Source organism: Athalia rosae, chromosome 1 (assembly GCF_917208135.1).
Source record: "Athalia rosae chromosome 1, iyAthRosa1.1, whole genome shotgun sequence".
In the NCBI taxonomy this organism is placed as follows: Eukaryota; Metazoa; Arthropoda; class Insecta; order Hymenoptera; family Athaliidae; genus Athalia; species Athalia rosae.
The window spans coordinates 32,025,683-32,052,056 of NC_064026.1; the positions used below are offsets into that span (position 1 = coordinate 32,025,683).

The 26,374-nt window shown below is 41.2% G+C and overlaps 5 protein-coding genes across 7 annotated transcripts; 3 read left to right on the forward strand and 2 right to left on the reverse strand.

Annotated features, from left to right (window-relative positions):
• The first annotated feature begins 1,074 nt into the window (after positions 1-1,074).
• LOC105691633 (glycine--tRNA ligase) lies at positions 1,075-4,370 on the forward strand. 3 transcript variants are annotated; one of them, XM_020855602.2, is made up of 5 exons: positions 1,075-1,494; positions 1,610-1,675; positions 1,841-3,524; positions 3,607-3,794; positions 3,907-4,370. In XM_020855602.2, exons 2-5 carry the CDS (start codon positions 1,616-1,618, stop codon positions 4,015-4,017), a joined length of 2,043 nt encoding a protein of 680 aa, XP_020711261.2. In that variant the 5' UTR covers positions 1,075-1,494; positions 1,610-1,615; the 3' UTR covers positions 4,018-4,370. The 3 variants fall into 3 exon arrangements, with proteins under 3 accessions (XP_020711261.2, XP_012265682.2, XP_012265684.2); XM_012410261.3 differs by having other exon boundaries at positions 1,469-1,545; XM_012410259.3 differs by having other exon boundaries at positions 1,107-1,675.
• LOC105691635 (proteasome subunit beta type-6) lies at positions 4,295-5,681 on the reverse strand. The gene is made up of 5 exons (XM_012410263.2): positions 5,509-5,681; positions 5,158-5,225; positions 4,956-5,087; positions 4,605-4,879; positions 4,295-4,525 (listed from the first exon to the last, which is right to left on the reverse strand). The coding sequence occupies exons 1-5, from the start codon at positions 5,590-5,592 to the stop codon at positions 4,398-4,400; spliced, it is 687 nt and encodes a 228-aa protein (XP_012265686.1). The 5' UTR covers positions 5,593-5,681; the 3' UTR covers positions 4,295-4,397.
• Positions 5,682-5,729: 48 nt separating this feature from the next.
• On the forward strand, positions 5,730-7,234 carry LOC105691634 (probable U2 small nuclear ribonucleoprotein A'). Its single transcript, XM_012410262.3, has 4 exons — positions 5,730-5,939; positions 6,034-6,074; positions 6,155-6,734; positions 6,825-7,234. The coding sequence occupies exons 1-4, from the start codon at positions 5,858-5,860 to the stop codon at positions 6,866-6,868; spliced, it is 747 nt and encodes a 248-aa protein (XP_012265685.1). The 5' UTR covers positions 5,730-5,857; the 3' UTR covers positions 6,869-7,234.
• Positions 7,235-7,411: 177 nt separating this feature from the next.
• LOC105691560 (NADH dehydrogenase [ubiquinone] 1 beta subcomplex subunit 7) lies at positions 7,412-8,462 on the forward strand. Its single transcript, XM_012410098.2, has 3 exons — positions 7,412-7,611; positions 7,956-8,124; positions 8,227-8,462. The coding sequence occupies exons 1-3, from the start codon at positions 7,500-7,502 to the stop codon at positions 8,309-8,311; spliced, it is 366 nt and encodes a 121-aa protein (XP_012265521.2). The 5' UTR covers positions 7,412-7,499; the 3' UTR covers positions 8,312-8,462.
• A 596-nt stretch (positions 8,463-9,058) lies between these two features.
• LOC105691613 (elongation of very long chain fatty acids protein AAEL008004-like) lies at positions 9,059-25,533 on the reverse strand. The gene is made up of 5 exons (XM_012410223.2): positions 24,785-25,533; positions 17,303-17,661; positions 14,680-14,817; positions 14,151-14,393; positions 9,059-10,993 (listed from the first exon to the last, which is right to left on the reverse strand). Exons 2-5 carry the CDS (start codon positions 17,534-17,536, stop codon positions 10,805-10,807), a joined length of 804 nt encoding a protein of 267 aa, XP_012265646.1. The 5' UTR covers positions 17,537-17,661; positions 24,785-25,533; the 3' UTR covers positions 9,059-10,804.
• Positions 25,534-26,374: the final 841 nt, after the last annotated feature.

Below are 26,374 nucleotides of genomic sequence, written 5' to 3' on the forward strand. Positions count from 1 at the left end.
AGTTTGATACATCTATGTTTCATCGAATGACACTGAATTAAACCTAGTCCGAAAAGTTTGTATTTATCAATTCGTATAATCAATTTTTTGAAAGTGACCCGTATTCTACCGGGATCGTATACAACTTCCATATTCTTCAAACCTGCTCTGCAATGCGTGAGAGAACTTTGGTGAAAGTTTCGAATGTATGACCTGAAGAATGCATCCACCGACAGGCAGAAACAAATGTTGATTGAAAACAGTCAGCGAAACTGATCTCGAAGTTGCTGGAACAGAACAATTTCAAAGACAACCTTTGCGACGATCCTGCAATTCGACTCGTCAGATTGTCTCTCAATGTCTACTCTCATGTTAGAGGCCAACCTAACTGCAATCTGCATTATACCACCATTCTAATGACCAGATCTACTGTAGACTTTGATGAATGATAATCACTAATATACGAAATAAAATGTATTAACATGATAAGGTGTCATTGTCATCAACTGTAATTAATCTTATGACGGCAGCAATTCTTTCGGGTAAAATTTTTGGGGGGGTGGGTAAAGTTAATTGGGTGAAATAAAAGCATATTTTTAAGAAGTTTTTAAGACGATACTGGTAATGTTGGATTATTTAATTCATTTCCATATAATAATACAAAATCTGAACTATATTTTTCTAAAGTTTCATCGCCAAATGTTGATAAATTATTAGGCGATATGTTTCTCAAAGTAATACCGTCAAGTTTCATTTCATTTCGAATTTTCCATTTTTAGTAGCACTAGTTGGAAGACAAAAACGCGATCTTCGTTTAAAAAATCAACATTTTTTTTGCTTGGGTTTCCTATGCGATTCTTATGTATTTTGATCTCAGGAATCCAAATTCACGAGCCAAATTGATCTATCTACAAAATTGATCGAATTATCGCCAATTTTTTACGTTTTGGAGCAGAAAAATTGAGATATCTCGATGGTAAAAATTCGTAGATCGACAAAAAAAAAAATTTTGTCGTGCGTGTGAAATACAATGATGATTGGTAATCATCAGTCAACGCTTTATGTTGCGTTGAAAATATTTTGGTTCAAATTATCCGCCCATTTTTCATCTCATCTCATCTTTCATCGTTGACTGAAACATTCATAGCCAAGTTCTGTTGCTCTTTGTAGTACGTCCTTTTACCACGATGCAGGATATGGGGGAATGGATGGTGGACGTACGATTCTAGTTGAAATGATATTACTCTATTTTGCTCAATTCTTGCTTTTAACGCTTTAAACGGTTGTCTTAAATCATTCTAATTATATGAGGTTTTTCAGTTTTCTCCCCTCTTGTCCTGGCTTCCTTTACGACTTGTTTCCGGTTAAAATTTTGACACATGTGCAGCAGCCGATTCTGGGTCGCCACCGTGCCAATTTTTTGATACAGGATTGCAAATTGTGAGTGCCGCGAATGCAGATAATTCTCCACACCGTGCGGACAGCGTGGAGATCAGCAGCCCGTTCCGGAGTCAAGTATTTGAACTTCGTTGATCGAATTTCCGTGAATTTATTTACCGGTTCGAGGTTATACGAACGTCGTCCTTGGGGTTCGAACAAACCTCATCGAAAAGTTAAATTAAATTTTCAGCTGATTATGGGAGATCCGAAAATGGAAGAGATCCTTGCTCCCTTCAGAACGAGTGTCAAGGAGCAGGTCTGTAACATATGGATTTTAAATATTAGTCACAGTGCACAAAACAATCGTAAAATTTGCCAAATGTTCTAACTTTTGTTTGTTGGATAAAATGATAATTAAAAATCTATGGCAACAATAATGCTTCTCCCATTATATAGTCTTCTGCTTTCAATGCTTTTCAAGGGTGATCTGGTACGGAAGCTCAAAGCCGATGGGGCTTCAGATTTTGATATCAAAAAAGCCGTGGTAGAGTTGAAAGCACGTAAAAAGCTTCTCGAGGACAAAGAACTATCCATGATCCCATCAGCAGCAACATTTGACCGAGCAAAGATGGAAGATCTTTTGAAAAGGCGGTTCTTTTACGATCAGTCTTTTGCCATTTATGGAGGAATCACTGGGCAATATGATTTTGGTCCTATGGGATGCGCCTTCAAATCGAATTTTCTCAGTGCTTGGCGTAGCTTTTTTGTTCTCGAGGAACAAATGCTGGAAGTTGACTGTTCCATTCTGACCCCTGAGCCTGTATTAAAAGCCTCTGGGCATGTAGACAGATTTGCAGATCTAATGATTAAAGATATAAAAACTGGAGAGTGCTTCAGGCTGGATCATTTCATCAAAGCGCACTTAGAAAAAATAGCAGCTGATAAAAAAACAGCGGAAGAACTTCGTGCAGAGTGTAGTGACATTGTTGTCAGGCTCGATGGTATGACCAAGGATGAACTGGCAGCTATTGTTGCTAGGTTCAATATGAAGTCTCCAATAACTGGTAACGATCTAACAGAACCCATTGAGTTCAACTTGATGTTTGGCACCCAAATCGGCCCTTCTGGTTTGATCAAGGGATTCCTAAGGCCAGAAACTGCACAGGGAATTTTTGTGAACTTTAAAAGACTACTCGAATTTAATCAGGGTAAGCTTCCGTTTGCAGCTGCACAGATTGGAAATGCTTTTAGAAATGAGATATCCCCAAGGTCTGGGCTCATCCGTGTGCGGGAGTTTACGATGGCAGAGATCGAACACTTTTGTGATCCCTCAGACAAAAGCCATCCTAAGTTCGAGTCTGTAAAGTCCACAAAAATGCTATTATACTCTGCTTGTAATCAAATGGATGGTAAGAGTGCCGAATATATGGAAATAGGAAAAGCTGTCGAATCTCGGCTTGTCGACAATGAAACTCTGGGGTATTTCATGGCTAGAATCCAACAGTTTTTAATCAAAGTTGGAGTTGATCCTACTAAGTTACGCTTTAGGCAACATATGAGCAATGAAATGGCCCACTACGCTTGCGACTGTTGGGATGCAGAGTGCCTGACATCATATGGCTGGATAGAATGTGTAGGATGCGCAGATAGATCAGCATTTGATCTTACCCAGCATACCAAAGCTACTGGAATCAAATTGATTGCAGAAAAGAAGTTATTGGAGCCAAAAGTTGTAGATGTAACAGAAGCATTTCCGAACAAAGGCGTTCTTGGCAAGGCATTCAAGAAAGAAGCAAAGGTTGTTCTAGATGCACTGGCTGCTTTGGATAAGACGGAGATCGAGACCTTGGAACAAAAGATCAATAACACTGAAGACTATGAACTTACATTGCCCAATGAGGGATCAGTGAAAATAGGAAAAGATATGGTCTCGATCAAACGTTACCAAAAGACACTACACGTTGAAGAAATTACTCCTTCTGTTGTGGAACCATCTTTCGGAGTTGGCAGAGTGATGTATGCCATCTTTGAGCATAATTTTCGGACAAGAGAAGGAGATGAGCAAAGAACGTACTTGAGTCTACCTCCTGTTGTGGCACCGCTCAAATGCTCAGTTCTGCCCCTCAGTGGCAATGCAGAGTTTGTTCCATTTGTCAAAAAGCTTGGTAAGTATCATTATCGTGATACATTTTTGTCATTTCAAAAAATATTTCTACTCTCAAATTTGCTATCATTTAATGATTCCAGCGCAGTCTTTGACTGCTGTCGACGTATCTCACAGAGTCGATGACTCTTCAGGTAGTATTGGGCGCAGATACGCTCGTACTGATGAGATCGCCATTCCGTTTGGCATCACGATAGATTTTGATTCTCTAAAAAGTCCCCACACGGCAACGCTGAGGGAAAGGGATAGTATGGGTCAAGTTAGAATAAGTGTAAGCAGATAAAATGATGTTGCTCTATTTTTTTTATCACCACGCACCTATTGCTTTGGTTTGCTTGTATTCTGTGAAAGTCAAATGTTTGATTATGCTATTGTTATTACAGTTGGATGAGCTTCCGTCTGTGGTGAAAGACCTGTCTCTGGGTAAAATAACTTGGGATGAGGTGGCGAGGAAATATCCAAAGTTTGAACAACAAGAAGCTGCCAAGGCATGAAAACATAGATGTTTGAAATTTTTTTAAGAAGCTTTTGGAAGTACGAATATTATATGAAATAACAAGCTGCAAAAATTGAAATGTCAGGTATTGGACTATGGAAGTTCGAAATTGTTCTTACCCGCATTGATAATACGAAAATCGCCGTAGGTTCTTATTTTATAAAATACATTCACAACAAAATCAACTACCAGTAGCGAATTCCAGTCATTTTTTTGCTCCACTTTCGTATTCGGGAAAAATGGTTATTGGAGGAACTTTGACCTTAAGCAATGAATTACGTTCTCATTTTTTATTTAGCGAAATCAAAGTGTATCAGTTGAAAAGATTAGAATGTACTTATGTACCTCAAATATGTGATCGTTTAGTTTTGTAATAACCTATCCCTCATAGAATTGTGGCAACTGATCACCTAGAATGACACGTCGCTCAACACCATCTTTAGTTATAACTCCAATGCGTACAACTCCACCGCTGCTACCATCTCGTGACATTGCCAAGGCCAGTGCTGCTCAAACAAATAGGAGAATTAGAAATTACTCAACGCCAAGAGGAAATGAATAAGTTTGATTAAAAAGATAACTTACTGTTACTAACTAGCTCGATTGTCTGATCCTTGGTCATGTTTGGCTTATAATGAGCATCCACATATCCATAGACATAGCTAGATCCTGATCCGCCAATTGCAATTGGCTGGCGAACACACATACCACCTAATGGAATGCTGTAGACTTGACCACCCTTACGACGATCCCATCCAGCGACCAAGATCCCAGCCATAAGAGAGTCACGGTAATTGTAGCACAGCTCACGAAATACATTGGCACTTGTTTCTACCAGAGGTGGCTCACCAAGCTCCATTCTGCGTTCAAAATAAAACTATCTAATTTGAGCTTTTTGACAGAGATATTACCTTTCAAAAATTCAATACAACATACTCATGAAAGCCCAAGTGGTATGAAACGATGTCTGCAATGGCCTGAGTGTCAGCAGCAGCACCAGAGCGACAGCAGTAAATATGATCCGTTACTTTGGTCAATTTGTCTGTGACTCGATTAGCAATATAGGCACTGTGAACACAGATTACCTCATTAGATATGAAGGGGTAAGTAATTTCTCAGAGCATAAAGAAACACATACCCTGTGGTAGTTCGCGAATCAGCACCGATTACTACACCACCTTCAAACTCGCAAGCCATAATTGAAGTCTGTAAGAAAATTAAGATTAATAGCATTCTTCATAACTGGCAAGAAACGGGACTGATTCATTACACTTTAGGTGAATGTGAAAACATTTGAAGAATTTTCAAATTTATTATTCATTTGGGGGAAATAGAATTATAAGGACTCATTGTCAACGTGAGCAGGAAAGTTTGTATGAAGGTTGCACTGTCATTCTAACCTGACCTAACCTGGCTGGAGTGTACGTCAAATGATATCTTCAATGTAGACGCATGAATTTTACGATTGAGAAAAAAATCATCAACTTACCCCTGTGCTATGCTTAGCCGAAAGCCAATCTGGTACCATGGAATCCATAGTCTTTGACTGAAAAGGAGCCTCCACGAAAGCCATTTTTCAAAATTAAACTTACGATTGCCGTTTTTTGAGCGACTGCTATGATATCAACATCAATCTGAGGTGAAGTAAGCAGCACTTGCCATAAAGTTCAACTCAACCTCGAAGACTCAAATCGACTAAACCAGACTTTCTAAGATGGCGATGAAAACGATAATAATTGTAACCTCTAATGTAACCAACGAATGATGCTAACTTTACTCAACAAAAAAGTCCGGCTGCAGCGTGTCGCTAACTGGCAATAGTTTGAGTAGCTCGAAAAATGGTCAAGTTAACACCGGATTTGATCCAGCAATCAATGCAATATATTAACCCTGTACGAGACAGAGAACTAGATCTCAGAGGTAAGAAATTGTCTGCCCTAACTTTGAAACGCGTGCGATATAACCTAATCTAAAATTCTGTCTTGAAAGTATCTGATGTCTTTCTTGATTACAGGGTACAAAATTCCAACAATTGAAAATCTCGGGGCTACTTTGGTGAGTTTGTACAAACTTCGGTAGCTGTTCTCTGTCAATTTTCTTTATCTCAACTTTCATCAGCAAAATTTTCGTTGCAGGACCAATTTGATACGATAGACTTTTCCGACAATGATATTCGCAAGTTGGACGGTTTTCCATTGTTAAAAAGATTAAAAACTTTGTTCTTCAACAACAACAGAATCGTGAGAATAGCAGAGGGATTAGAACATTGCATTCCTGCACTCGAAGTCCTCATGCTAACGGGTAACATGATCCAAGAGCTTGGAGATTTGGACCCATTAATACCCTTGAAGAATTTGCAGAATTTGTGCCTTCTGCAAAATCCTGTTTCTGCTAAGCCGCAGTATAGACAGTATGTCATTTATAGACTCCCACAGTTGCGTCTACTTGACTTTAGAAAGATCAAGCAAAAGGAACGTGAAGCTGCCATTGCCTACTTCAGATCCTCAAAAGGCAAGGATATGGCTCGTGAAATTGCCAAGAAAGCTAAAACTTCAGTTGCAGCCAATGGTACTCTGAGTAAACCACCAACTAATGCGGATGAGCGTTCAAAGATTAGAGAAGCTATTACAAAAGCGTCATCGCTGGAGGAAGTACAGCGACTCAGCAAATTACTCCAAGCTGGACAAATACCTGGCAGTGAAACACCGCAAAATGGTATTATGCATTGTGTTGAATGTGGGGTTGGGAATTTATAGCAAAGTTTAAAAAAACGTGTTGAACTTTTGTATCATTGAAATTTTTCAGGTGCTCCTCAACCAACTCCAATGGAGGAGGAGGACGACGATTGAACCTGAAGTAGATCGAGATCTTGAACGATGTTCACCAAAGTATTAACTAAGATTTTTTGTAAGTTTCCAGCATATTTCCTTGTAAGTATGTGACAGATGCAAAGGAGGATGCTTGGAGCATGGATGGAAAATGATGAAACAAGTTATTAAGATGATAAGAAACTGTACACTACACAAAATGCAGTTTTATTTCTCTAAATGTATAAACACGAGTATGACGTTTTCAGAAATAAAGTGGTCCTTAATCACAAGGTTCAGAAGCGATAATCAAGATAATCTGTATAATCAATTAGCTCGTATTTCTAATATGTATATCTGTCTTTATTTCAGCTGGCCTTGAATTACATAAAAAATTTCTTACTAAAACCGTTTATATTTGTAATAAATTCAATTCCTAATACCTATTTCAAAACTCCTATTCCCATCAGTTTTAAGTTTCTCGAAATCTGCGGCGCCTATTCATGGATACTAGACATAAAAGCTCATTGTCAGCTTGCGGCGATTACATGACAATACTGCCGTTGCAGGTCATAGATGTCAGTGCTAGATGCTGAGAGAACTTTTCCGTCTGCTAGGTTCTAGCAGCACCACAGACTGGTGAGGTATTTGTTGATAAAAATTCGCGGAGAATATGGGAAATACGTGGGCATACTATGTTTCACATCCAGATACGACACCTCCGTCGATTACACCGCCGACATTCGATCCTTTGCTTGGATTTTCCAATGGCAGGAAGCCCAGAGGCAAGTACACTCGAAGTGACATAACCTCCGAACCATTTAACTTGACCTGCATTGCCGATAGTTATTCGATTTCACTTAGCAACATTCCAATCAATCGAATACGAATTTATGAATAATTTCCTAGTCATCATTTTCTAGAAGCTTCAGTCACACATCAATTTTTTTGTATCACTTGATCATTCTGTCGTCTACTATGACATAATAGAACAGATGTATCCGAGCACTTTTAAGGTACTATCCAAGTCAATAAATATCATTGAATTGACTTCAAATTGGTTCCACCTAATTTTCATTATTGTTATTGAGGTAGCAGACTTCTATGACCAATTTAATATTTTTTATAGTAATGGTTGCCACTGAAGAGGAGATGAAGTCAGCTAATCTTGCTCTAAAAGATCGTGATTATTGTGCTCATCACTTATTAGCCTATCAGGCTTGCCGAGCTGACGTCTGGCCTTTAGCATACAAATGTGCCCATGAAAGACATGTGCTTTTTAACTGCCAATATGACGAGTGAGAACTGTTAATCATTAATCTTCAACAATTTTGGATTTGCATTTATCCCTTGAAGAGTTGATTCTTTTATCTTATTGACATTTACTTATTGTGTGACAGTTTTGTCCTGACAATGAAGGAGTATGAGCGAGAACGCAGACTTCTCCAGAGGCAGAAGAGAATCCAACAAGCAACAGCTGCTTGACTAGTGTTATAGTGGACTACACCGATTACACTATTTCTGTAAACACAGTAGAAGATACATAAGTTGCTCCTTATATTGATCAACGGTGTATATCACCAATTCTGTAATGTACATAAAAGAAGAAAAAGAAAAATAGGATTGACAACTGTCATTGCCTTTGTTTGCTTCCCCATTCTACCAACAGAGAAAATTAGTTCAAAAACTTCGCGAAACCAATATTGCGTTATAACTTATACTAGAGGCAAGAAAATTTTTGAAAAAATTTGTTATGTATATGCCATAATATGTGGAATATGCAAATAACTAATTGTTAATACATGGCTTACAGATGCATATGGCTTTACAGTGCTGGAAGCCTCTGGTATTTATCAGAAAGCCTGAAATATTCAGATAACTATAATAGATGGTTCAATTTGAATGATAATAGCAATTACATCTTTGACCATCAAAACGCTATTGAAACAAACCGTTAGCGCAGCATTCATGTACATATGCCTGGTAATTATTGCATATTTATTCGAGAACAAGATTATGGCCGATGGTTCTATTATTCGAAACTTGTTACAAGAAATACGCCCAAGTCTAGTCAATGCAACTATATCTAAGTCAGTGTTTACATCGAGGAGCATGGACATACCCCAAGATATACCCAATATACTTACTGCTATCAAAGAATTCAATGCGACATTGAGGAAGCTAGGTATTTGTTAGGGATAATTTTAAATTTGTATTTCAATCTTCGGAGGATATCATATATGTATGTTTATTTTATTGGAAAAATATTTACAAAATAGTTTACATTTATACATTCGGTATCAGATGAAATACTTCAACATATACTATTATACCTATGTATATACGATCTTGTATCCCATGATAATCGCGTCAGTGGTATATGTAGATGCGGACAATGAAATGAAACTTTCTGTCCACAACCTGGCGCGAGAAGATTTTGTCCGCAGAAATAATTATATTTTATGAATTTCATCACGACGTTGATTAGAAAAAAGGTACGTCAAAATGAGTGTCGCTGATTGTGACTGTTACAAACTATACGAAAGCGGCGCGGTGGTTGCATTGCCCTCGTAAAAATCGATGAGGTATAATATATAGCGTTAGCCGCTTATCGCATAAGGTTCGCGAACGGCGTGGAGTCAACATTGAAATCTTCTTCCCTTATCTGATTTTATTTCGCGGCTATCGTATGGTCGTAGTTTCGTTCGCAATGATAGATGTTCGTTAAATTTCATATCGGAAATTTATACCACCGTCGTTCATGTATAGACATATGAGTATAAATAAAAAATAAACGCGTAGCTGATATGTGAAATCAAAATTGTCATATAATATGAAATATAAAATCAGACAGTAATTATGAATTATAATCGAATAAACGCGCTTTGAGGTGCAGCTGCGGGTCTTCGATTTTTTAGGATCTGAATCCAAATTTACTTACAAGGTGAGAACAAGTGCTGCGCTGCATATTTTTTAGAAATTAATAAATAACATATTGTATGTTACATGTATATTTCAATCGTCCGTAGGTTCGCATAATCCTACCTAGTTTCGATTTCGTATACTTTACTTTGAATTTGATTCCTTCATCCTGCAGTGGTCATACAGGATGGATATCTGTGAACTAATGGGTAATATTAAATGTAACGTAATGAACTCGACTACGCGAGCTCGCTAGAATAGTCTTTTAAACTCTAGGTATAGAGTCTTTTACAAATAATTCGTTTTGCCCTCTCATCACTCAGGTATAACATAATATCATATACGTATATTTATTCCGGCGAATCTAGGTTGCCCGCTCCAATGCTTATGCGGCAAATATACCTATACGTATTCGTTGACGAAATATTGCATAGTCGTATGTATACATACTTGAGCAACTTCACTAGTCGCACATCATGTATAATATCATTATATAATTCTTCAAGCCGTTATTACGCTACGTAATTTTTTTCAATATTTTTCGTGTCTTTCCCGTGCATCTACCTATTTTATTTCATTTTTTTTTTGTTAAGCTATACTACTGGACTGATTTTTCGTTTAATGTACCGTATTCTCCGCGGGATCGAGAAATAAATTTACAATAAACTAGACTATACGCTTATATTGTGTACGCTTTCTTAATAATTGATTAAGATTTTTATATATATTATTTAGAAATTGAGCTCGAGTTTCGTACGTCTCTTGGCAATTTGTTTAAATATATTATATACCTATAAATATCTATCTATATATTATTTCGTCTCTTCAAAAACCTTCATTTGGTCATAAGTTTTACGTATCATTAGTTAAATCATTATTAACATTAAATTTCTATTTACAAAAGCCTTACAGATATATTGCAGTTTGACTTGCGCGACTGGCTTCGACATATTTGTTACGAGCGAATTGAAAAAAAAAGAAATGATGGAAAATAGAAGAACTATTCGAATTTTTTTGTTCCTTTACAATAATATTGGAGATTCTCTCGTTTTTGAACTAGTCGCATTTGATAGCCTTTTGTAACTTTCTCGCTTGTTCTTTCCTGTAAGCTCGGTTATAGAAGTCCGAGAACAAAGCGAAGAATATCGTCGAATGTAGAAGTAAAAGTCCAGCGACTAGTTTGGGATACCCACAATCGAATATCAATGCTTGGGTGCTGTGAATGAAGACCAGGAAAAATTGTACCTGAAATGAAACGAAAAACAAATGCTATCATTTTTATCAATACATAAATCACATGAAAGTAGAATATTTCTATAGGTTTGATTCCAAGTTATTATACAATAAAACGGATAGAATCGGTTAAAAGTTTATTACTCGCATCGGTCCAATTATAACGTATAATTTCGTAACTATTTATTCGGAAAGGTACAACAGCAACAACGTGAGCAACACCAGAGCCAGTCACGCCCCGAGTGAGACAATTAATGCGTAATCATTTATAATAATAATACAAATGTTCGTTTTCGATGTTGCGACATGTTAATATCGTAAGGAACAGACGACCACGATGACGAGGAGTCGTTTCGATCAACACGCGATCACTGTACTGTATTTTACTCGGCATCTACAGATTCGGTTGCCTGGATCTGCACCGCGATCACCGAATAATTGCAATCGTTAAATTATCCGTTACCGGCGTTTATTGAAATGAAATATTACCCAACGTGCGAATCAATACCACAGATTGTTCACAGAGCAATAAAAAAAAATAAGAATAAAAGTATAATGCACAAAATAACATAAAAAAAAAAAACCATCTAAAGAGAGGAGTTAAACGGGAGAGAAAAATTGCAATAACGAAATGAATTTATTAGATGCGGGAACATAATTTTGTACGTCTCGTAATCAATTAGCGCAATTCTGTAATAAAATAATCCAAAACCATTATCATTCGTTTGTAATAATTAGTGGCAAGTGGTATACGTTACCGTCTGTTTATAGTGTATTAATTAGGCTAATTATCTATTGCGGTGTTTTAAACGAGTATAGTCGGATGAGAAACACGTGGAACATTAGATAGAATCTTACGCGAGTTTATGGTGTTGGCGATATACGTTACAGAGTATAGAGCATGCAAAAGTTTAGCAATTGGGACAGTGCAGGTGGTTGGCGTTCTATACCACGAAGGCAAAGGCAAACGGCATATCGGAATGCCGAATTATTACACCATCCCGGTTGGCTGGTTCGGCCTCTACACGGTTTGCTCTTGCCGCTACATCGTAGTTAACAACTTCTGTAGTGTCGTAGGTTCTGCAGTTTGTCGCCTATTTTTAGCTTAAGGTTTACAAATATTTCAGCATTATGTAGGAGCACCCCGATGCCGTCGCCTCAAGAATTAACATGGGAAAAGGACTCTTTCTCTTACAAAAGTCCTCGAACTAGCGAGGCGACACCAAGTTAAATTGTTGCCCAATCTCCTATGAGAGTGCTGAGAAGTAGCAGCTAACTAACAACCAACCAACGCTGCGCTGTACGTACACCGACTCGCGAGATACATTTTTCACTTTCCCTATCCCATTCTCCCTCGTTCACAACGACGACGACAGCTAAAGGAATTACAAAGTCTACTCCGTAGGAGTTTAGTTAATAAGACTATCTCGAGAAATTCAGTAAGTACCGCGCGTTGCGGTACGCGCGGTAGTCCGAAACCGTGCAGAACCGAGGTGAAGAAAAAATTTTACCGAGAAAATTCAACGAGTCAGCGAAACGATCGCCGCCTATGAATCAATCGCATAGTTCCACAAAAATAAGGGAAATTGATTTTTTTCCCTCATTGAAACAATTTAGCGACAGAAATGGCTTAAAGCAAAAAATTATAATCAGGACTCTGTTGTAATAACTTTGGCTTCACATGTGGTACTACAATGCGGTGGAGTCCTTTAGGTGTTAAAATAGAGAATAGAAAAAAAACCAATCGACGCGCGAACGGCGTTTTTGCTTTCATCAAGAACTCTCGTTCGATTCACAGTCTTCGACCTCCACATCCACCGGCACCAACTAGCTGCTTACCGAACATATCGAGGTATATACACCTTTCGATCGTTCCGTTACGCAATTCGAACTATAGCTACCCGCTTTTGAGTAATAATAAAACTGCAACAGCCCGCCTAGTCTATCAGACGGCTTTTGCTCCGTAGTACGACTTTGGTCACCGCGTTGCGTCTGAATCACGTAATGGTATCATTTCGTGGCATAGAATTGAAGTCGGTAATACAAGATTTTCGGTTTCGTTACATCCCTCCGCGACTATACTGTGATGACAATCGCTATCGGATAGCCCGATAACTTCTACAATTATTGAATCAACTTTCTTCTTAACAATACTCGATGACCAGATACATTTGTGCCGACGATCGTATTAAATATTTGATCATCGATCTATCAAACGAGTTGATTGACATTAACCCAACTATAAAAATAATGGTCAATGAAACCGGTTTTATAAAGTTATACATGTACGCACGGGTGTCGGTATGGGTGTACACGTTTGCAACGGATATAGTCAGGACTAATTTCGTAACTTTTCCCCATCGGTATACGAATACACCTGTAAACATGTATCGCATTGCTCAAAGAGACGCGACGAACGGAAATTCATTGAGCACATATAATAATATACGTGTAATAAGTAGCAGCTGAGTAAAGAAATCTTTTGATTAGGATTTTTCTGCATCGAGTCGTTATACCGCAATAACGGTCGATCTTTCGAGTGAAGGTATTTTGCAACATATATACCAAATTCCTGATTATCCCCACTGCACCATCTTTCCCTTTCACCCCCTTCCCCCTGTAAATTTATTTTTCTCCTATTTTTATTCCCTCTCTCTTCTACCCCTCTTTTGCCCACCTAGCCTAACTTGATTATAACAATCCGAACGATATTACGACGCGTTCCTAATTCGCTGTATGTATAGTACATGGAGTTGGGCAACATAATCGAGGACCTCAACCGCGTGCAGACTTTTGCAGAGAGATATTTTTATTTTATTTTTATTTTCTTTTTCTTCTTTACTCAACTTGCGATATCTCGCCTCTCTCTTTCTCTCTGCTGTATAATACCTGCACTTCTACTACATATAAATTATATGTATTATTAATCGTACGATTCCCGGGTACATTTGATCGGTCGAAAGAAGTTGAAAAAAAAAGAGAAACAGTAAATTAAAAATAATGACGGTTAAAATAACGGAGAACCGAGAAAGTTACGCTCATCGGTGGTCGGGCAGAAGATTCGCTGATGGAGTTATTCGATAACAACGGACAACAATATGCAAGAAGTATCGAAGCATATTATTTTAAGAATGGAGAAGAAAAAGAAAGGAATAAAAATATTGCTCACCAACTGAACGGTCGTGAGATGTTTTTTCCACCAGAGATACTTCTGGTACTCAGGTCCCATCGCTGAGAGCATGTAGTAGGCGTACATGACGACATGTACCGCGTTGTTTATGAGATTCCCAAGAGTCCCGTGTCCACCAGCGATGAATTTTACGCAAACCCACGTCTCGAGGGGCGTCAGAGAGTGGTGATATAGATGCAGAAACGACACCTGGCTGTCCTTTTTACGCAGCACGAAGAATATCTGAAATTGTTATTTTCGTTCGTTGTATCAAAGGCACGACCGTGTAGCTATGGATTTTCCAAATTGCAACCCTGATTAAGAATTGTTGTTCCTCCTCGCCGCGGAATCCACAACGACTTTTGTCATTGCTTCAGTCATTGATGAACGAATTAGGCTTCTACACGAGATAATTTTACGGAAGTCAAAGAACGCAATTGCAACGGTAAGATTGTGTTTTTTTCGCAAATTTTCTCTCTATTCATAAGTTGATGGAAAATGCTTTAGACGGGTGTGATGAAATTCTTACCGTGTCAGCAAATTCGGTAAATTTACTGATAAAGTACCACCAGCACAGATTTGCCATCCGCAGTGCGGAGGGATTGTGCGAGTAATCGACGGGTTGGCACTTGTAGCTGTAGTCCAAAAGCCATCCGGACATGAGATGCTGTAACAAAGAATCGGGGCATTCAAATTGTGAGGATCGGTTCGATATTATGTCATTCGTTGTTCAATGCCGTTCACGTTGTAAAATTGCGTGGGTTTTTTTTTTCCAGAATCCCAAGTCTGGCAAGCATTAACCGCGCAATTAAAATTTCGATGATTTATGACGGAAGTGAACTTGGCTCGGCGAACAACCGATTACGTACTCATCTAACACCCGTCACTCTTACCTAGCTTTTAAACACATCTTTTTTTGATGGTTCTATCCTCCATACTCTCGGACTACAACGCGTAGTCATCGATTGACGAATAATAATGAGTATGAATAATTATAGTCGGTGAACGGACGAGGGAAGTTAAAAATTCGAATTTGAGTTGGAAGAGAAGCTGGTGAAAATTACGAAAAATATCCCCCTCCGCTGAAATACAATTCTGCAGAAATTATAGCTTTCTGGATCATTGAGATATTGTATGCAGAAGTTGCTACGCAGGTGCACCATGAACGAGTAAATTGCAGACCATGTTATTATACAGTTCGTAGATTAGACGGAATCAAAAAACTGTTGGCAAGAACCACAAAGCACGAAGGTTAAAAATATCAACGCAGCGTATAGTACGGTGGACGGATGATGTAGACATACACCGCCGTATTGAATTATATCGGATTAACCTGGTTGCCACAGATCTCGATTAACCCCGTACATGCCGCATTTAGTAGCCGAGTCTCGGTTTACTCCATTATTACGGACGTTCTACTGCTACTTAATTCGCGGGTGAATGCACAGAATAGTCGTGCAAGACTCGTAATATTTTCAGCTAAATTCTGTTGTTTCTCTATCCTCCTTCTCGTTACGCATAGATCTGTTCTTGCTTATCCTTCTATATTTCTGGTTTGGCGTTTCAATACCCCTCGTAGCTTCTGATGCCCGGTAATCGCGCACCCGTCTCATATCGCAGCCTTGAATATAGAAAGTCGATACAGGAAATTCCTTGGAGGGAAATATCGTTGCTCAAACTTTCCAGAAAAACCCAGTGTGTACGAACTACGACGTGCAGCAGCTGTTGTACCAGCCCTAAAGTGGCAAAACGACGTTATTTATTGCTCGCTTGCATCGCGGTTACAAATTTCGACGCTGGTGTAACCCCGATAAATAATAACGACGTATACTCCGATAGGTCTATGAGGATACGTCGGAAGTTGCGTCTAGCTCGCGTTTAATGCTGCAAAATTTTCGTTACCTTTTTCTAATTTATATTTTGTTTGTAAAATTTCGTTAGAGCGGTTTCTACGATGCGGACTATAGACGTAGACGTAGGTATACGTATCGATCGTTGCAGATATTGAATCTGATTGAAAAATTGACGAGCGGTACTTTCGTTTTTGCATAAAATCTGTTCCAATGACTTGTTTGGTAGGCGTGAGATACCGAGTGCGCGCCGAATATCGAATCGATATATGCATAAAAGCAAATAAATGAGGTATGCCGATATGCAATACATATGGGCGCGTTGGGAATTTCAAAACGATGCTACCGACTCCCCGCGGGGTTTCGCACCTTTTCCTTCGTCATATCTTCTCGCGTCTGAAGCCGCACAACCTTAGAGGCCCGAGAACTTGTTACTTGCTCTCGAAACGATATTCTTACCGAGTGCGTTTACCCGCCGTTCGACTCAACGCGTCGTGTGCTTCGAATTACCACATAACCGTATGGCAGTCAAGTATAACTGGTATTCAAATGAAAGAAATATTTCACAATTTTTTCTCCGAGATTCGGGTGCTGCGCGTAGTATACCTAGATATTTATGCGTTACCCGTACCGGACCTGTACTTATTTTTTAAACGCCGACTCGCGATCAAAAGTCGCAATTAAATACATACATTCGCATTTCGCGCGAACGCATGTGCGTAGAAGAAATAACGCACGCGTTCGCGCGATCTGAAATAATCGTATAACGGCTAGAGTCGTTTCGGTGCGTAGAGGTGTAAAATACCTGTTCGCCGGCTCCGGCCAATCGTAAGCTTGTAACTTTGTATAACCACACCGAAGTCAGTCGGTCAAGGTTGCATCTCTGCGTGCTACTTTCTTCGCGATCGCCGAGAACCCGACCCGCGACTCCGCCGAGTACGTATGCGGGGAAATATCGACGTTGGCTCTTATCTCGTAACGTCCGCAGAGTCGCACGGACCCGTCGTTTTTACTTTTACAAGAGGCCGCAATCACTTCCACATCGATTGTTTACAATTAGTCGTAACGGTCGTCCTTTCCTCGCCCTCGCTCCCTCTCCCCCTCTCCCTCTCCCTTTCCCCGAATTACGATATTTACCGATTACGGTCTGACCGAAAATAAATGCGGACGGTTCAAGGGCGGCTTTCCAATGTTACCCAAGATTATGAATCGACGATATTTTTTTTCGAAATTTGACCAAATTCTTTTTTTATTACGACGTCGTGACGCGGCGCGGGAATCGTTCGTTTTTTTTTTCCTCACCTCGTACATCATCCCGAGAGAGAACAGAACCTGGAGGGCATTGTAGGCTATCAGAGTGCCGCGAAGTTGGAAGGGTTTTTTGTTCGCCATGACTCTCGGTCCGAAGATGGTGACGCCGTAGAGGTAGAGAACGACGATGACGAAGGTAGGAATCGGCGAATCCATGAGCGGCCAATCGCTAACCCTGGGATCGGATATCGTCGTTAGAATCTCCGTGTATTGGTCCAGTGCCATCCTGACGAGATATTCCGCCCCGAGACCCCCGGCGAAAGCACTCGTCCTGTTCGTGTCCTGGATTTCATTGCGCGGCTCTGGCTCACGTGCCGCCACCAATTCTGCCGCTGCTGACGCCAGCTTGCCTTTGAAAATCAAAGAAACTACATTTAATACACGCCTGTGAGCAGCTCGGAAGCTGTGCAGGGGAAACATATGGATGATAACGATAGTCCTAATAACGATAACGATAATTTTATACACAAGTTGAGTGTGAAGATCAGAGTCCATTGTGCCGGCAGTGTATTCGAATTTGGAGGAATCCTCTCGCGTGTACGTAAATAGGGAATACAGGCGCGAATCTTGATCTGCTCGGGCGTTGCTTTACGTTAGAATAGGATGTCTGCGGTGTCTCGGCGATATGGCTAATTGCATAGCGTCGTAAGAATAAGAGCGGAACTAACCGCTGCGGAGTAAACGTATGCTCAATCGAATAGGTATCTAGGTACACGTGGTACGCGCAGCGAATATGCCCATAGTGGGATGCCCGTAAAGAAGCGATAGCTGCGGGTCGTGCGCGTATTTAATGTGTGGTCGGCGACATTGATCTTTGCGTTTGAAATTTCCAAAAATTATAATCACGAACTCTGCACTCGATTAAAAATTACCAATTATTTGTCAGACGTGATCAATCGTTGGACAAATTATATCCGCTAGTTTGATGTACGTAAGCGTACACCTAGGTCATTCTTGATTCCTGCGGTTCACGACACAGTCGTGAGTAATTATCGTAGTAGCAATGACATTGATCCGAGTATACGGGAACGATCAATGAGAATCGGCAACACGCTCGAACGGAGGAATCACCTCGGAAATTCGTATTGAAAACTTCGAGCGTTCGATCGCGCGAAAATGTACGAGAAAAAATTTCATCGTCCCGCGGACGCGCTTCGTCGGGAGGGATGAAAAAATATTACAACGATTTCGCGGAGGTTCGGCTTCGATGCTCGACAAATCAATCGATCACGTGCGAACTCTGTATTAAGTATGTCGTTGTTGAACGACCCGCTTGACCTTTACGAGGATTCGCTCGGCGGGGAATCGTTGCGCTACCTTCGCTGGCTGCGAGAGAAATCATTGCGATGGATAGACGGTAGATAAGGTATATCACCACTCCGTTGGAACGAAGTCGGTGGGGTTTGTTCGCCTAGGATGTACGCAAGAGAGTCGCGAACGTGCGCTCATCCTTATTACGAGTTTAAACTCTTTGACCCGAGGATAGACGTATTACATTGAATTCTGTAATAACGATTTGAATAAATGAAAGAAGGAGTCTTGCTACGTGATACGGCAGGAGTTACGTGAAACTTTTGGCTGGCGCACGTTGATTCGTTTATTATAATTGTTGTTGGTTTTCTTTGAGCGGTATTCGCGTGCTGCACCATCAAGGCTGAATAAGGATGATGACCACAGCTCCTCGCGGCCGCTTTGTTGATGTTGTTAAGCAAACCCAGATCACGAAATTCGCATCAATTAAAAGTAGAAAATTCTAGAAAACAGGACTGGACGACCGGACTTGACGAGCGGGAATCGCGCAACGCGAATTATTGATGGTGCAACGACGAAACACACCTGTATGGATGTTACTTACATATATCTACTTCCAAGGTCCTCGATGCGCGCCGGCTTACGAACGCGCTTACGCATGTGTGTTGTTACATTTCACGTGGAAACTCAAATAACGCCACGAATCATCGAGTCGACTGATTTCAAAATTCGAAACTGCGCGCACTTCGTAGCCTTCGTAGATCACCTCGTTATTTGTTTAGAAAAAAATCGAAGAGAATGATCCTTAGAAACGCGGACTCTCGCGACGCTGTAACTGCGTGCAAGAAATAAATCACTTCCTCGATGTTACCACACGTACGAAATTCTACGTCGAGACAAACGCGGAAATTAGTATTGTCATCAAACTTAGATTTTCTCACCTTGTTGAATCCAGGAAATTAATTTACGATCTGTTCCTCCGCACCGTCACAGTTACGTCAAATTTTCGAATCGGACGTAATGTTTTCTGCAACCTCTGCCGGTCGCAGGTACTTTAATTCACGTTTGCCGTTCTACGTTTCTATGACTACGATATATTCGAGTGACTATAGAAACTTGACGATTAGAAATACGTTACTTTCGGAATATAGCGGTGCTCAGCGAGCGTCTAAAGTCTCAGTGAACCAATTCCCCGGTTTACCTTTCAACGCGAACGGCCTCTCGGGTCCAGCAATAGTTGAAGAGAAAATCAGAGAAAAGGAGAGAAAAGGAGAGGAGAATAAGGACCGACTGCAACGACGCGCGTTCGCGATGATGATCCCGCCGCACAGATGTCAGACGAACGAACGGTACACGTTATACGCAGAGAAGGTAGGGAATAACGTATACCGGAGAGAAAGTTGGTGGCTGACCGAATGACGATATATACGGGACAAAAAGAGAAGAGGGACGTCGAAAAAAAATCATGAAAAATGGCGTGGAATCGAAGAAGAAAAAATCCCATCGACAATAAAGAGAAAAAAAAAGAAAGAAAAATCACTACTTTGCATCGGTACGATCGACGATCAACCGGGAATAAAGTAAAGACGCGTAGAGCTTTTCATTGGCTGAAACGAGATAAAGGTGTCCTACTAGTAGGTAAGTGTGCCGCGCCAAGTGTCGTTCCGAGACGATGCTGATGACGGCGATTGTGGATCGTCCGTTAAACCGCGCGCCGTGCACAGGGAGTCCGGCTGGATTGTTATTCGTACAAATCACGAATTCCCATCCGTACGAAATCGGAGATTTTTCTCTCAACAGGCGTATTTGTCTCTAGTTCTAAAATCTGTTCGGCGAAGTCGCGTCGTTCGAATCCTTATCTCTGCGCGAGGCGTTCCTAATCCGCGGGCTCACGTACGTAGTACATGAGATTCCACTAGCCCATTGACCGACTGGTTGATTTTTACTTTCGAATTTTTTCTATTTTTTCAACGCCAGCAATACCGAGAGTCGAAAGATCCGCTCGATGAGTCAGATATGGGAACAAACAAAACGGGACCTGCTTCGATAGCGGCGCGGACGTTGCGCGGGTCCCACTCCTCGAGGACCCAGATAACTCGCGTTCTTCGGTGCGAACGAACGAACGAACGAACGAACGGAGGCCTGTCTCCGAACTCGTTTGGTCCAGGTATCGAAGACCTCGCTCCGAATCCGCACGAGGAACGCCTCGGCTCGTTGCTCGTTATTAATGCCACTTGCCGCAAAGAGCTAATAAGGAATGCGTGATACTTTTGACAGAAAATTGGGCAAACCTGCAGGTTGGCAACGATTCTATTCTTCGAGCGCGGGAATTTCACCGTTCCGTACAGACTCGTCGTCTCTTCGTCGCTCTACGGCGAAACCGGGAGATCGAGAGAGCGAGGACTCACCTATATTCGGAAAGGATCGTACGTACGCGCTTCGTGACTCGATCTTTCGGTCTCGGGTAACGAGAATCAGGTAGTAATTAGGTGATAAAACCTGCAAAGTAAGCGGAAATTCATTGAACCGTTCATTTGCCCGTACGTATACCTGGTTGCAGTCGAGGACGTTCGTTAGATTGTTGAGCCTATCTAACTATGTATACGTATAAGTACCACTCTGACCTCCGCAATCTCCCGGAAACCACCGCTTCGTACATTGCGTTCGAAAATTGGGACGAGCGCCGAGTGCGCCGGTCGACTTGAGGATGCGGAAAAAGACCGAAGAAAGTAAATTGTCGACGATCGACGGCGATCGCAAAATAATTTCTGAATGTAACGAGGTTTTCTCGTTCGGCATTGCGTCGCCTAGTGGTTGAACCGAACGTGAGGAAAATGAAGAAGAAAAAAAATTCGGCTCGTAAAAACTGCGTACTCGAGAGTCGAGTTGCGAATTCCGAAAACTCGGGTGTTCGTCACGGCTACGCGGTAGATTAAAAATAAGATCCGCGGATCGCGTGTCGTATAAAATTGTTAACAATGCGAGTTTAGGAATTCTATATATACAAGTGTCGTTATAAAAGTTGCTCGAAAAACAAGAACCTTGTTTGACCGTTGAGGACACCTGACTTTTTGGAGACCTTCGGAGTTTGAGTGGTCGGATTTTTACAATACAACGCCATTTATCGAAGCGTTTAGAGAATAATAATGTGGTTGAATACATACCGCATTACGCATGTGTATAATATTTTTAATTGCCTTCGATTTTATTCTCCTTTGCGGATTTGCCAGGAAAATCTCTGCGTGCATGAAACAATAAAACAAAAATCACGAACCAACCATTCCGAAGCTGTAAACATTTCTTGTATTATCGCCGTCGTCATCCTCGTTTCGCGTTGGTAAAATGGATAGAAATAAAAAGCAAAAATCTTGGAAAAAAAATTTAACAAGAGAAACGCGTAGGAAAAAAACTAGAGAGGTACGTTCTTTTCATTACCTGATTCCAGTTCACCGGTCTACTTATTTTAATTACTATTGCACTCCGATGATTCTGTTTCTCTATGGTTCTCAGCATGCGCTGCATCGAGTAGGTGATATGACTTTTATTCAGGTGCGGCTGAAAAAATAAGTCTTCCGATCGCGGAGTGTGCCGCGAGAATCGATCGCTCGGGCTATTTTTCGAATCGTCAACGGAGTCGAGAAAACTGTCGATTTGAGAAGGCTTCCTTGCAGATAGAAAGAAAAAGAATGAATCGGAATGAAAAAAGTACGCAACGAAACGAGTCTGCGGGTACGTTGAGTAATCTAGGTCTTTGGCTTTAGGCGACTGTCGATTTCATTTGCCAATCCTCTCGACAATACAACAACTACGCCGATAATAATCGCCGGAATGCAATCGTCGAATAAAAACTAACGACGACAATAATAACAATTCGAAAAATGATAAATAACAGGTGCATAACTACGAAGCGTGTAATCTTTCCGCGGTAATAATAACGAAGTGCTCATGTTTCGCGAGTAATTGTACGAAATCTCCAAGGCTGTTGCGAGAACCGGCGCGACATAACGATTTATAAAAATGATAATTCGACTCGTCGAACGATCGAACCCCCTGCAGCCAGCCCCGCTCTCGTTACCGATTCGTCAACGGTCCCACGGATCGGACGAATACGTCGGTCTGTTTCGAATCTGACGCGTGGCAAAATAATTTTTCAACCTAGGTAGCCGGGTATAATAATTTGAGGTGCGAGTACGAATTGAGAAATTTTCGCAAGTTGTTGCGAATGTAGAAATATTTTGCCGACCTTGCGGACCTGCTTCGTGTTATGTGGTATACCTTCGTACCTTACGATCGACAATTTCGCGTTCCAGTTAACGAGCGTCGACGCGATATTCGAATTGGAAATTATGTCAGACGAAATTTTACCGGCGCTCCACTTAATTTCGCTTACTCCGCAACGAGCGCGGATCGAAGCGATCGGGATCGGCACCGGGGGTAGCTGAAATGTTGTCCGAACGCGCGATGATTAAGAGACGAACCGGCGAGAGCTAGCCCGCAGCTACTCCGTTAACGTATGCGCCTAGGCATAATGTAATAATATATCGTCGCAATTGCTAATCGGATTTTTATGCGTTGAGCAACGGCAGAGGCCCACCACCACCGGCGGGACCACCGGTTTAAACTTTGAAGAAAGGAATAGAGAAATATCTCAAGAAATGTGAGAAATCAAGACGAAAATAACGCCCGGTACGACCTTGTGCTGAATATTACCCGACGCGCTCCATACTCGTATACCTGTAGCCGTGCGTGAGTTTCGTTCGTTCATTCGTAAGTTGATTCGTGTAATTCCTCCGTTCTTTCCTTTTTACTTTTGACAGTGTACAACACACGTATACACGTTGTGCAATATTTGCGCTTAAAACAGGTGTGACATTTGCTCTTTCGTTAGGCCTTACTCGAACGCATACCGCCGTTGCAGGTAGATTCTATATACGATAAATATTACCAATAGCATGGGTATATATTTTACAAGCGAGCACCCCTCTTCGCGAGGTAGGACGAATCGACGGGCGTAATTTATGTACAAATCATCCAAAGGCAACGTACGCACGATCCGAGTCGAGGAGAGAAAGAATTTTTCGACGTCGATCAAAATTGGTTAACGAAAATTTTCGGGCCAGCGAGTCGGAGATTTCTTTTTTTGTCATCCAAGCGAATCCTTTCTCTCTCGGTTCGACTGCCCAGCTGTCGATCGCCGGCCGTCCCTTACCACTCGATTATTATTTTTAATTCCCGAATTAATTTTCAACCGAACGTATCGATCGTTAATCGTCATCGGTTCGTCTACCGATCGTGCAGTACACCTATGACGATGTATTACGTTCGCGCGCTTATTACGTACTTCGAGAAGATCAACAACTATCCGTATGGACACGTTTACTTGGGAAACGATGAAGTTGCAACGCGTGGCATTAAATCAGCGACCGACTTGTGAAATCTTTGTACGCTCACAGAGTTTTGTAAAATGATTTTACTGACGTCCAGATCTCGGAAATCAATCGTCCGATTCGAGACAAACTGTAACGCCGCTCGATTCCTGCCGATCTACCGATCGGTCCTTTCCACATTCTTCCCCTTAAACCGAGAACGTGACACGATATGCGTCGTATACACGCGACGATTCACCCGGCAAATAAGTTCAAGCGTATCTATCGGCTTTCTATTAAAAAGTGCTCGAGGTGTTCGAGATTGGCGTCGAATCCGCACGCGATAAATCGTTAGCTTGGAAAAGAGCGAGAACGACACAGTCTCTAGGTATGTATAAGTGGATAGAAATTACGTATTTTATATCTATATCTGTGAGAATTTCTTCCAACGATCGCGAGTGCCGTCTATACCGATTGCCCGTGAACTTGTACGGTTAGAGAACGTGTTTGGTTTGACGATCAAAGTCGGTATACCCATTGAATTTCGAATAGCTGGTGCCGTTTCAAAAGTCGCTTATCTAACGATTCGATCGGTTCTCCTCGCCTATCTCCATTTTTTTTTTTTTTTTTCTGCTTTCGTCTCATTCATCTTCTCCGTACGACCCGTTTTTACATATTCATGTAACTCGTTTTTTTTTCTCTTCGTCCGATTTGCATACACTGAAACTCGCAGGTGTGTGTAATCCACACGCTTACGCCGCCACTGTACGTACGTACGTATCGGGGTATACCCGTGCGATCGAATGTGCATGATTAATTGATGATTGAATGAATAACTTGTAGAAATGTAGCTCACCGTTTTCTCGGTACACTTGCACGGTGTTGACGCGACCCAAACTTTATCACCACACTTCACTGATTCTCTTCCTTTTTCTGCTTTACTTCTCTCGTTATTTCGATATATTTTTACCGTTTATCCTTCGGTGATACGTTCTCCGGGTAGGAGTTTAATTCGCCCGGTATATATCGCTCGATTGCGATTGTTATTATTTTTTATTATCTGTTCGTATATTTAGATTCCGTAAACAGTGCGTATGAATTATTAATAAGTCGCCGTCTGTGGTTATACGTGTGAATTAATTCGAGCGTTTAACCGTGTAGGCTATTATGGAATTAGCGTCGAGAGATTACCGATCTCCCGTCATTGATTCATTCGATTGAAATCTGTCCATTAGTTTGCGGTATTTGGTAAAGTGATTGGTATAGGTGTGGACGGATCGTGAATAATTTTTATTGTTTTATCTATCGATCCTTGCGGAGGGGCTCTTTTTCCTTTCGTTTCCTCGAATTTCCACCTTTTCTATCTCGACATGTCGGTTTACGAACGAACAGCACACATCGATCCTTCAGTGATTTCTTTGAAACAGACGGCCGTTTTCGTTGTATCGATCGTCCGTTATCGCAGACAGTAGGTATGGTAGGTATGATTAGACGCTGTAACTGATATCCGTACAATGTGCAGTATCTACGAGTAATGACACAATTTTACAGACACGCGGGTCCGGTCGCTGATGCTGGTGGAATGGTCGGGGGGCCTCGGAGACGCCAGCTTAAGTATTGGCTATCCAAGAAGGGGTACGTTGGGCCAGTCCGATCCACTTCAAATATGGTGGGGGTTGAACCTGCGGGGGCCAGGCGGAAGTCAAGGTCTCGACGTATCTACCAATGAATCCGAAACGATCGTTAACCAAATAGAAATACGATTACTCATTTTATAGAAAATTAAATCATTCTCCTTTTTTTCTTCTTTTTTATTTGTTTCCCTTCGTCGAGACGCAAGTATAATGTGTCGAGTTGCATCGTTCATCGCAATAAATAGAAGGGTATCGTTCCCGATGTTTTTCAAATATTTTCTATCTCACTTCTCTTTCCATGCGTTGAAATCTCCGATTCTCCGGTGTCGGAAGAGTTTCGTTAGCTTCGGTTCTTCGACCGGCCACTTGGCGCGAATTCAGGAAAATACAATTGGCGTGAAATTCTCGCACGATTTTTCATTTACGATCGTCGATTCGGAATTTTCGACGACATCGTTTTCGTAGACCATTCGTCTATTGGCGAGGATAGAGCGATGTTTCGATTTTCCACGACGGTTGTAATTATCGAATTTTTTCCCTTCTTCTAGGAACGTTGGGACCTTGCAGTCTCGGGCTGTTTGTTCTTTCCGGACCGTTGACGGTCACATTTTGTCGGAGAAACGATGGTCGCATAAGATTCGTAGTTACGGTCGGCTCGACGGTTAGCGAAAGCCGGAGAACCGCTCCAATCTAACGACGACGATGAAACTCGTTACGAGTAGAAGGTATAGGATACGCCGGCGAAGCTCACCGGGTGTTTGGCATGTGACCTTGTAAAATTTGGTCGTAATCCGCGGCGGCAACACCGGGGT